The sequence below is a fragment of the Notolepis coatsorum genome (assembly GCF_963971535.1).
Source record: "Notolepis coatsorum genome assembly, chromosome: 7".
Lineage (NCBI taxonomy): Eukaryota > Metazoa > Chordata > Actinopteri > Aulopiformes > Paralepididae > Notolepis > Notolepis coatsorum.
In genome coordinates, this window is record NC_140171.1 from 54,477,577 (window position 1) to 54,489,834 (window position 12,258).

Consider the following 12,258-nt stretch of genomic DNA (forward strand, 5'->3'; position numbering starts at 1 on the left):
GGGGGGGGGGGGGGGGTCACGTACTCCTCTCTGTGTCACGTTATCTGATCACATCACATATACAGTACACTGGGGGGGGGGGGGGGTCACGTACTCCTCTCTGTGTCACTTTATCTGATCACATCACATATACAGTACACTGGGGGGGGGGGGGGTCACGTACTCCTCTCTGTGTCACGTTATCTGATCACATCACATATACAGTACACTGGGGGGGGGGGGGGTCACGTACTCCTCTCTGTGTCACTTTATCTGATCACATCACATATACAGTACACTGGGGGGGGGGGGGGGGTCACGTACTCATCTCTGTGTCACGTTATCTGATCACATCACATATACAGTACACAGTACACTGGGGGGGGGGGGGGGGTCACGTACTCCTCTCTGTGTCACGTCTGATCACATCACATATACAGTACACTGGGGGGGGGGGGGGGGGGGGGTCACGTACCTCTCTGTGTCACTTTATCTGATCACATCACATATACAGTACACTGGGGGGGGGGGGGGGGGTCACGTACTCCTCTCTGTGTCACTTTATCTGATCACATCACATATACAGTACACTGGGGGGGGGGGGGGGGTCACGTACTCCTCTCTGTGTCACATTATCTGATCACATCACATATACAGTACACTGGGGGGGGGGGGGGGTCACGTACTCCTCTCTGTGTCACTTTATCTGATCACATCACATATACAGTACACTGGGGGGGGGGGGGTCACGTACTCCTCTCTGTGTCACATTATCTGATCACATCACATCACAACACAGAGTCTCCCCAGACGGAGCGCCGCAGACTACAGCTCACAGGGTGACTCATCATCACATGACGAGGGGAAACAGTCACTGGTTTGTCAGCGCGCTGTCCTCTGGTCTGGTGAGATCCAGTGTGATCAGTGTGTGTGGCAGGCAGGACTGTCTGGTGAGATCCAGTGTGATCAGTGTGTGTGGCAGGCAGGGCTGTCTGGTGAGATCCAGTGTGATCAGTGTGTGTGGCAGGCAGGGCTGTCTGGTGAGATCCAGTGTGATCAGTGTGTGTGGCAGGCAGGGCTGTCTGGTGAGATCCAGTGTGATCAGTGTGTGTGGCAGGCAGGACTGTCTGGTGAGATCCAGTGTGATCAGTGTGTGTGGCAGGACTGCTGTCTGGTGAGATCCAGTGTGATCAGTGTGTGTGGCAGGACTGCTGTCTGGTGAGATCCAGTGTGATCAGTGTGTGTGGCAGGCAGGACTGCTGTCTGGTGAGATCCAGTGTGATCAGTGTGTGTGGCAGGTAGGACTGTCTGGTGAGATCCAGTGTGATCAGTGTGTGTGGCAGGCAGGGCTGTCTGGTGAGATCCAGTGTGATCAGTGTGTGTGGCAGGCAGGACTGCTGTCTGGTGAGATCCAGTGTGATCAGTGTGTGTGGCAGGCAGGGCTGTACAGTGAGATCCAGTGTGATCAGTGTGTGTGGCAGGCAGGACTGTACAGTGAGATCCAGTGTGATCAGTGTGTGTGGAGGCAGGGCTGTCTGGTGAGATCCAGTGTGATCAGTGTGTGTGGCAGCAGGACTGTCTGGTGAGATCCAGTGTGATCAGTGTGTGTGGCAGGACTGTCTGGTGAGATCCAGTGTGATCAGTGTGTGTGGCAGGCAGGACTGCTGTCTGGTGAGATCCAGTGTGATCAGTGTGTGTGGCAGGCAGGACTGCTGTCTGGTGAGATCCAGTGTGATCAGTGTGTGTGGCAGGCAGGGCTGTCTGGTGAGATCCAGTGTGATCAGTGTGTGTGGCAGGCAGGGCTGTACAGTGAGATCCAGTGTGATCAGTGTGTGTGGCAGGCAGGGCTGTCTGGTGAGATCCAGTGTGATCAGTGTGTGTGGCAGGCAGGACTGTCTGGTGAGATCCAGTGTGATCAGTGTGTGTGGCAGGCAGGACTGTCTGGTGAGATCCAGTGTGATCAGTGTGTGTGGCAGGTCAGGACTGCTGTCTGGTGAGATCCAGTGTGATCAGTGTGTGTGGCAGGCAGGGCTGCTGTCTGGTGAGATCCAGTGTGATCAGTGTGTGTGGCAGGTAGGACTGCTGTCTGGTGAGATCCAGTGTGATCAGTGTGTGTGGCAGGCAGGGCTGTACAGTGAGATCCAGTGTGATCAGTGTGTTGTGGCAGGCAGGACTGCTGTCTGGTGAGATCCAGTGTGATCAGTGTGTGTGGCAGGACTGCTGTCTGGTGAGATCCAGTGTGATCAGTGTGTGTGGCAGGCAGGACTGCTGTCTGGTGAGATCCAGTGTGATCAGTGTGTGTGGCAGGCAGGACTGCTGTCTGGTGAGATCCAGTGTGATCAGTGTGTGTGGCAGGTAGGGCTGTACAGTAGGGCTGTACAGTAGGGCTGTACAGTAGGGCTGTACAGTAGGCTGTACAGAATGTAATTTTTTTACATTCAAAGCTTTTTTTTTTTTTTATCCACTTTTTCTCCCATTTTCTTATATTTTTTCTCCCATCCCAATTTCGTATCATCCAATTCAACCCTCCCCTGTCACGGACGCTGTTTCTTGCCTCCCACAAGCCGGCTGCAATGTGGACTAAGTCATACATAGCACAAGTCCCCTCCGGTACTTGAGGTAACAGCAGTCGCATCTTTTCACCTGCGCAGCTCGATCTCTCAGTGGCGAGGAGTAACGCGTGGGAGGCTCACGCTGCCCCCGACACTTCCTGATTCTACTGCGCAGGCGCACCAACCGACCTGTAGGAGTCGCTGTCCACAACGCCCGATCCCCACTCATCAGTTTCCCACCCCCTAATACGGCCAATGGGTATTAGTATGAACGACCAGCTAAACTGAAAGCAATGTGGAGCGCTGGGATCGAACCCAGCGTCTCCAGCATTCGAGGTGAGCGCCTTTCCCACTGCACCACGTAGCCGCCATTACATTCAAAGCTTCTATTGAAGTTTTCGAATGAAGCTTTGAATGTCTGTCGTCGTATTTTATGACGTAATCATAACAAAATTATAATAATCCTCAAACTAAATCCTCAATTTGAATAAAGTGATAAAATTTTTTTATTAAATCAACTTCTTTAATGAATATAACTCGTCGGTTTCGTCAACATAAATAATCCAATCAGGGCTCACAGTTGGTACGAAAGTGATGGTGACGTCAGATAGGCTACATCATTTATGATAAATGTTTTATTTACATTTTTATGACGAGTCATATACTATAATACTATAATATTAGTGTAGCCTAATCTTTATCTGCAACTGTGAAGAAAAGCCCCATTGGTTTAAGAGAATGAATAGACACATTAAAAGAAATAATAATAAAAAATACAAAAATCTATATTTCTACAACAGAGTTCGGCGATTTGCGAATCTGATTGGCCACTGACGTTTCTGGTCATGTGACATGTGCACCCAATAGCGTGACGAGCTGTGTCTTTGCCCAATTTCCGCGTCGAACAGCCTGCAAAGCACCTGGCGTTCTATCGCCATGCTCTAAGACAAACTCTAACCTTAACCAACTTCGAAAGAGTGCCTAAGCTTAACCGTCGGAATCAGGGGCAGGCGTTCTATCGCCATGCTCTAAGACAAACTCTAACCTTAACCTTAACTTCGAACGAGCGCCTAAGCCTAACCAGTGTAGAAACTTGCGGTCCCACGATTGGGCGTACATGTCACATGACCAGAAATGACACTGGCCAATCAGATTCGTAAATCGCCGAACTCCGTTGTAGAAAAATAACAGCCCCAGTGTGGGGGGGGGGGGGGGGGGGGGGGGGGGTGACTTACAGACACGGTGGAGCTGGGGGGGTTGGTTCCGTACCCAGAGGAGGGCAGCGAGGCCAGGGACCACCTCCGGCCCTCCGCTCTGTGAGGGAGACATGTAGATAGAAGAGGACACATTGTTGTTACATAACCTCATGCATTAGCATTTCATATCTAAACCCTCTTATATAAACACACAGACTACCCCCCCCAACTACAAGAAGAGCTTGACCAAAATCACCCATTTGATAGCGAGTTCCTTAACCCTTTCACTGCCACACGACAGCCGGTTAACCTTTTCACTGTGACAATAATACAGAATCCCCCTAGCCCTTTACTTTACTATCACACAACCGACGGCGATGCTCCATCATTAGCATCATTAGCTCCGCGGCGTGTGGCAGTGAAAGGGTTAGTGTTCAAAGCTTTACACAATAAAGAAGCAGCATCTTCCTCCTCAACAACTCCTCCTAGATCCTTCTCTTTTAGATCCTTCTCTTTTAGACCATCAGAGAGAAACTAAACGGACAAAAAGGTACAAGGAGAGAAACGGAAGGAGATACCTGTCTGAGAGATAGAGAGAGAGAGAGAGAGAGAGAGAGAGAGAGAGAGAGAGAGAGAGAGAGAGAGAGAGAGAGAGAGAGAGAGAGAGAGAGAGAGAGAGGGGGGGGGGGGGGGGGCAGAGAAAGAGAGAGCGAGAGGGGCAGAGAAAGAGAGAGGGGCAGATGAAGAGAGAGGGGCAGAGAAAGAGAAAGAGAGGGGCAGAGAAAGAGAGAGAGAGGGGCAGATGAAGAGAGAGGGGCAGATGAAGAGAGAGGGGCAGATGAAGAGAGAGAGAGGGGCAGAGAAAGAGAAAGAGAGGGGCAGAGAAAGAGAGAGAGAGGGGCAGATGAAGAGAGAGGGGCAGATGAAGAGAGAGGGGCAGAGAAAGAGAAAGAGAGGGGCAGAGACAGAGAGAGAGAGGGGCAGATGAAGAGAGAGGGGCAGATGAAGAGAGAGAGAGGGGCAGAGAAAGAGAAAGAGAGGGGCAGAGAAAGAGAGAGAGAGGGGCAGATGAAGAGAGAGGGGCAGATGAAGAGAGAGAGAGGGGCAGAGAAAGAGAAAGAGAGGGGCAGAGAAAGAGAGAGAGAGGGGCAGATGAAGAGAGAGGGGCAGATGAAGAGAGAGAGAGGGGCAGAGAAAGAGAGGGGCAGAGAAAGAGAGAGAGAGGGGCAGATGAAGAGAGAGGGGCAGATAAAGAGAAAGAGAGGGGCAGAGAAAGAGAGAGAGAGGGGCAGATGAAGAGAGAGAGAGGGGCAGAGAAAGAGAAAGAGAGGGGCAGAGAAAGAGAAAGGGGCAGATAAAGAGAGAGGGGCAGATGAAGAGAGGGGCAGAGAAAGAGAAAGAGAGGGCAGAGAAAGAGAGAGGGGCAGGTGAAGAGAGAGGGGCAGAGAAAGAGAGAGGGGCAGGTGAAGAGAGAGAGAGGGGCAGAGAAAGAGAGAGAGAGGGGCAGATGAAGAGAGAGGGGCAGAGAAAGAGAGAGAGAGGGGCAGAGAAAGAGAGAGAGAGGGGCAGATGAAGAGAGAGGGGCAGAGAAAGAGAGAGAGAGGGGCAGAGAAAGAGAGAGAGAGGGGCAGATAAAGAGAAAGAGAGGGGCAGAGAAAGAGAGAGGGGCAGATAAAGAGAGAGAGAGGGGCAGAGAAAGAGAGAGAGAGGGGCAGATAAAGAGAGAGAGAGGGGCAGAGAAAGAAAAAGAGAGGGGCAGAGAAAGAGAGAGAGAGGGGCAGATGAAGAGAGAGGGGCAGATGAAGAGAGAGGGGCAGATGAAGAGAGAGGGGCAGAGAAAGAGAGGGGCAGAGAAAGAGAAAGGGGCAGATAAAGAGAGAGGGGCAGATGAAGAGAGAGGGGCAGAGAAAGAGAAAGAGAGGGGCAGAGAAAGAGAGAGGGGCAGGTGAAGAGAGAGGGGCAGAGAAAGAGAGAGAGAGGGGCAGAGAAAGAGAGAGGGGCAGATGAAGAGAGAGGGGCAGAGAAAGAGAGAGGGGCAGGTGAAGAGAGAGGGGCAGAGAAAGAGAGAGAGAGGAGCAGAGAAAGAGAGAGAGAGGGGCAGATAAAGAGAAAGAGAGGGGCAGAGAAAGAGAGAGAGAGGGGCAGATAAAGAGAGAGAGAGGGGCAGAGAAAGAGAGAGAGAGGGGCAGATAAAAAGAGAGAGAGGGGCAGAGAAAGAGAAAGAGAGGGGCAGAGAAAGAGAGAGAGAGGGGCAGATAAAGAGAGAGAGAGGGGCAGATGAAGAGAGAGGGGCAGATAAAGAGAGAGAGAGGGGCAGATGAAGAGAGAGGGGCAGAGAAAGAGAAAGAGAGGGGCAGAGAAAGAGAGAGGGGCAGATGAAGAGAGAGGGGCAGAGAAAGAGAGAGAGAGGGGCAGAGAAAGAGAGAGAGAGGGGCAGATAAAGAGAAAGAGAGGGGCAGAGAAAGAGAGAGAGAGGGGCAGATAAAGAGAGAGAGAGGGGCAGAGAAAGAGAGGGGCAGATAAAGAGAAAGAGGGGCAGAGAAAGAGAGAGGCAGATAAAGAGAGAGGGGCAGAGAAAGAGAGAGAGAGGGGCAGATAAAGAGAGAGAGAGGGGCTGAGAGAGACAAGCTGAGAGAGACAAGCTGAGAGAGACAAGCTGAGAGAGACCTCCCCTGTCTCACTCTCACCTCCCCTGTCTCACTCTCACCTCCCCGTCTCACCTCCCCTGTCTCACCTCCCCTCTCACCTCCCCTGTCTCACTCTCACCTCCCCGTCTCACCTCCCCTGTCTCACCTCCCCTGTCTCACCTCCCCTCTCACCTCCCCTGTCCCCCCCCGTCGCCCCCTATCTGCCAGACAGCTGGTGTGGGTGGCAGGGCCGGGCACAGAAAGAACTCCTCAAGTGTCTCTTGCAGGTGGTTTGACTGCAGAAGATAAGCTTTACGATCTACAGTACCTGAATATGAAGTGTTGAGTTAAATGTGGAAGTATTATATAACAATAACAACGTAATACATAAACAATGCATAAAGGGATAAACAATGGCCTGCAAAAATACATTATTATTGTGCATTAGTCATTAGCAGTTCTTATACAGGTAGGCGGCTCGAGGGAAGTAGAAAGTGCCCAACTGCAGTCGTCATTTTATCTGTGGCATTGATCTATTATGTACCGTATGTTAACTCATTGAGCGCCAAAAACTAGATCTAATTTCTGACAGCCAATGCTTGAGCGGCAAAAACGAGAAATCTAGTTTTTTTCCCCGTTTTTCCTTTTTTTGATGATTATTATTCTAAACCGTCACACGGACCTTAGTGTGTGTTCTAGAGACCTCTGCGTTAGTTAAAATTGAAATGACCATCACAGAGGAAGAACCAAATGCAACACAAGAGAGCGAAGGGTAAAGGAGGAAAGATGTTCAAGCAGGGTCTATGAACCCATGTCACACACCTGTACTTTAGTTAATATTTTCTATTTTGTTTTTGGGATATTACAAGTGCTGAATGCTTTTATACCTTATTATTTATGTCTGTTTAACGGTGTGATATTAAATATTCAGGGATGAGGTGGTTTGTGTATGGGTGAACCAAAAGGCAAAGTGAAAGTTAATAAACAAGAGAAAAAAAAAGAAAGGACGAAGGAGAAGGGAAGAAAGAAGCTCAAGGAGGGTCTCTGGACCCAGATCACACATACAAACCTTAGTCAGCATTTATCGTCTTTGAGTAGGAATTACCTGTTTATGCCTGTTTAAGGGAGATACACAATCAACCTTTATATCAAATACCTAGAAAACAACAGTAGGGGAACCAGACAACTAACCATGTGATACCCATGTAAATATTTATGTGCACTGTTTTTTCTTTTTGTTTTTATTGTGATGCTAGTTTCTTCATTTTTTATTATTTATTTTTTGTAAGTGCTGTCTGTCTAAATAACTGTTAATAAAAAAATCTAAGTTTAAAAAAAAAATTGAAATGACAATCAAATCCCGACAGGTGGCAGTATCGCCTACCTTTTGAACTGGGCTAGTTTAGTGCGCCCCCCCCCCCCCCCCCCCCCCACGCCGCCAACAGGGGATGCCTGCAGTTGCCACAGGACTAGAGAGCAGCGAGCAGAGGACAAAACGATCACACTTATGGATGATAACGTGCGTTTTCACCAGACTACACCGGACTCAGCACCTCTGGTAAATCATAAAGATACTATAGTCAAACCGCCGAGGAGGCAACATCATCTGTCGCGGAGTTTGCGAGCGCCCCACACTACAGCCACGCTCTGCAAACGCACCCCATCATAAAACATGCCTTTGTAATTATCCGAGGGTCGGAAACCTTGTTGGCCCAGTGAACAGAAACATTCCATATAAGGTTGTGGTTACCTTTGACCTGGAAATAATATAGGTTTCAGGCGAGCAACGTGCACAAATATGCGTATGCTGCACAAAACACGCCATAACTTGCGTTACAGAAAACGAGACTGGCTTATTTTGAAACGGGACGATTTTTTGCATGGGATAGCGCACGAACGAAGGCATGTAGAAATAAACATTATTTTCCCTGTTGGAGTATAAATAGTGCCTGTCAAATGAGCCATACTATTGTCTCCATAGCTATAATATAGAATATACGATGGGTCTGCAAACATCGTGAAAATTGTCAAAAAAGCTGGCTCCAGGGAGTAAAGATGGAAAAACAGCGTGGGAGTCAAAGAGGTAAAGGGTCAGAGTCCCCCAGTCAGACAAGATGGTTGATCAATTTCATCTCTGTGTGTCCAGTAGCCCCAGAGAGAGAGGTCCAGGTACATGCTAGCCTAGCTTAGCACAAGGACTGGAGGCAGTAGGGAGCTGTTAGCTTAGCACAAGGACTGGAAGCAGTAGGGAGAAGCTAGCCTAGCTTAGCACAAGGACTGGAAGCAGTAGGGAGAAGCTAGCCTAGCTTAGCACAAGGACTGGAAGCAGAAAGGAGTAGCTAGTCTAGCTCTTCCAAAAGTGAAGAAATACAACAACTCCAAAACTGACCCAAAGAGATGAAATTTATATGAATCTCCTCGTCTGACTCTGGGGAAGATAGCAAATAAGTGTATTTCCCAAAATGTTGGAGTGTTCCTTTAACTCTTTGAGTGCCACAAGCTTTCCCCATCTGCAATGGCTAGCGCTAGCTTTTCTTGAAAATTGTCACGATATTTCACGATCTTTATGGAGCTATTGTATATTCTATATTATAGCTATGGAGACAATAGTATGGCTCATTTGACAGACACTATTTCTAGTCCAACATGTAAAAAATAGTTTGTTTCTACACACTGTAGTTTGTAGTTTATTACACACTAAACATCGCCGATTTCCAAAATAATCCAGTCTTTTTCCATAGATCGCGAGATAAGACATATGCAATAAGCCCAAATCATTCTGGTTGATCCCCTGAAACCCCAAATACTCCCAAATCAAAGGTATATACCATGTACACATGTGCCTTCACAAAATCATCAAGGGGGGGGGGGGGGGGGAAATGCGATAGTTAGAAAAAGCTTGGTTTAGGTCCGGTAAAATAAGACACTGTGATCGTTACAGAAACATGTTTCAGGTTCGGTAAAATACCTTACCTTAGCCAGAAGGTACTCCAAAAAGAATAATTCCAATGATCCCATTGGCGATCACGATTACTCGTTTATATGTAATGTACTCGTGTTTACGGGAAACTATAGGTTTTGAGGCGAGCAGATCTCCTAGCGATTGCTCTGCAAGAGCTCCTTCCCCTCAGAGCGAGTGTTGACAGAAAGAGATCAGTAGAGACAATGTCTGAACTGGACTATCAGAGTTGAAAAGGTAGGCGATACTGCCACCTGGTGAGATTCGATCGGCATTGCAATTCTCAAGGCTGGCATACATGGTGACATATCCAGGTTCTGAAAAGCTTAGTGGCAGGAGTTGAAAGCAGAAGAGTACAGGTGAATTCAGGAGGTAATCGGGTAGAGGGTGCAGCCATTCAATTAGTCCAGGAGAGAAATGTAGAGGGGGTAGGTTTTTTAGGCAGGCATGGGCCAGGCCACCTAAAGGGAGCTAATGATTGGGAGATGCAGGTAGATTTGAGAGGAACATTCGTAGTAGGATGCAGAGGGGTTTATTGCACGATCAACTGTATCATTATTGGGAGAGTTGGGCCTTCATGGGTGGGAGTTTGCGAAAGGCAGTAAATGAGACGTCGGAAGAAGCATCGAAAGGAAGTCGGTGGATTTGGTCGAGGAGAAATAATGTCAGCTGGGGTCCAAAGTGAACAAAGGGTGTTCCTTTTCTTCTCTGTTGTTGCCATTTCATGTGTGATATTGTTATCAGGAATTGTTCTACAACGGGGCACAGGTCTGTTGAACTTGGCCACGCTGTTCGGTGGGTCATTATGTGCCATGGAATACATTTGCCGTTCTGGAACGAATGTCTTTTAATATGTGACAGAAACCTAAATAAAAGCCACAAATAATTAAGTACCTCCTGCCTACATCATCCATTTACTCATACTTGTATTCACACATGTGTTGGGACGTTATGTTCATATTCATGTCTTGGGGCACCACCTTACAGGTGGGCTACTCGTGCCTGGAGCAAGACAAGCACCATTGCCAAGGGAACCAGGATGATTGATGTTTGAGTGGGCTACAGGGGGAGGGGCACCATCTATATCTCACACTACTCATCGTGGTGAAGAGGGGAAAGAAATATACAGCGACGGGGAAGATGTGACTCAAGCAGAGCCACTGGTGCTTTCTGCATCAGACTTCCTGCCTCCGCCCACGCACGCACACACACACACACACACACACACACACACACACACACACACACACACACACACACACACACACACACACACACACACACACACACACACACACACACACACACACACACACACACACACACACACACACACACACACACACACACACACACACACACACACACACACACACACACACACACACACACACACACACACACACACACACACACACACACACACACACACACACACACACACACACACACCACATCAGAGGAAGCCCTTAATGATTCACAATAGCAGGATCAAAAGACTCTTGTTCCAACAAGCCTCGCCATCAATTATGGGTTTAATAAAGGGTGACATCATGGGACAGACCATAGCTACTAGGGGGTGTAACGATGCGACCTCACAGCGATTAATTTCTATTACGATTATTCAGGCAACGATTCAATGCATCATGAAATCTCTTCATTTGACCACGATTCGATTCGATTCAATTCTATTAATTTTCTATACATTTTCTATCAGTTAATTCCCCCCAAAAAAATGTAATACACAAATGTGGCTGGGGGAACTGATTCACTCAGCATGAATGGACTATAGGTCAATAAAAACAATACACACACACACAAAGAAACATAATTTTTTTTTTTTAATGTTTCGATTATAATCGATTCTAAAATCGATGCAGTTGAATCGTCACATTAGAATCGATGCATTGACGAATCAAGAATCAAGAGGTTTATTTGTCACATACATACCAGGGCATACAGTGAAATGCGGGTGGTCATGCCAGCATTGATTGTTGTGCAAAATACAATAATAAAATAGGCATAGAAAGAATTAAATAGGTAAGACACAAGATATGCATGCTAAAAAAGACATGCTAAGTTCCTGAGAAACTGGTTCCTATCTACACTACTATACAATATACAATTTTAACTCTTAATGTATCTAAACTATACTATACAGTACCTTTAAAGTGACTTTCTATTTTTTAAAGTGACATTTTGTTTAAAGTGATTGTTTTAGCGGTTGCTGCATGCATGTTGTGTGTGTGTGTGTGTGTGTCTGTGTGTGCTCATGTGTACTTGTGAGTGGAGAGTTCAGTGTTCAGTGTTCTGATGGCCTGGGGGAAGAAGCTGAGCCGGAGTCTCTCTGTTCTTGCAGCGTGTGACCGTAGGCGCTTGCCTGACCGCAGCAAGTTATATAAGTCCTGCAGGGGTGGTAGTGCTATACCCGTAGTACGCTCTGCTGAGCGCACCACTCTCTGTAGGGCCTTCCTGTCCTGGGCAGTGCAGTTTCCAAACCAGGCAGTGATGTTCCCAGTCAGAATACTCTCTACAGCCCCGGAATAGAAGGAGTGGAGTATCTTCCCCGATACTCTGAACTTCCTTAGCTGTCAGGTGATAGAGGCGCTGCTTCGCCTTTTTCACCACAGAATGTGGTAGACCATGTCAGGTCCTCTGTGATGTGGACTCCCAGGTACTTGAAACTGCTCACCCTGTCCACGATAGCCCTGTTTATCCACAGTGGCGTGTGTGTCCCCTGCTGTATTGTCCTGTTCAGGAGCAGGCTGTTGTCCTGGCACCACCAGTACCTCAACCTCCTCCCGGTAGGCCTTCTCGTCATTGTTAGAGATCAGCCCCACCACCACCGTGTCGTCCGCAAACTTCACTATGGAGTTGGAGCTGAACCTGGCCACACAGTCGTGTGTGTATAGTGAGTACAGCAGGGGGCTCAGAACGCAGCCCTG

General features: G+C 48.1%; 1 protein-coding gene across 1 annotated transcript in view; it reads right to left on the reverse strand.

Moving 5' to 3' along the window:
* LOC311231663 (microtubule-associated serine/threonine-protein kinase 3-like) overlaps window positions 1-12,258 on the reverse strand; it is a gene marked incomplete at both ends in the record, with an annotated part of 194,016 nt that overhangs the window by 116,619 nt on the left and 65,139 nt on the right. The window contains one exon of the mRNA XM_084318291.1: window positions 3,767-3,845. Within this exon, the coding sequence (XP_084174417.1) occupies window positions 3,767-3,845 (79 nt within the window). The remainder of the gene's footprint in view (window positions 1-3,766; window positions 3,846-12,258) is intronic.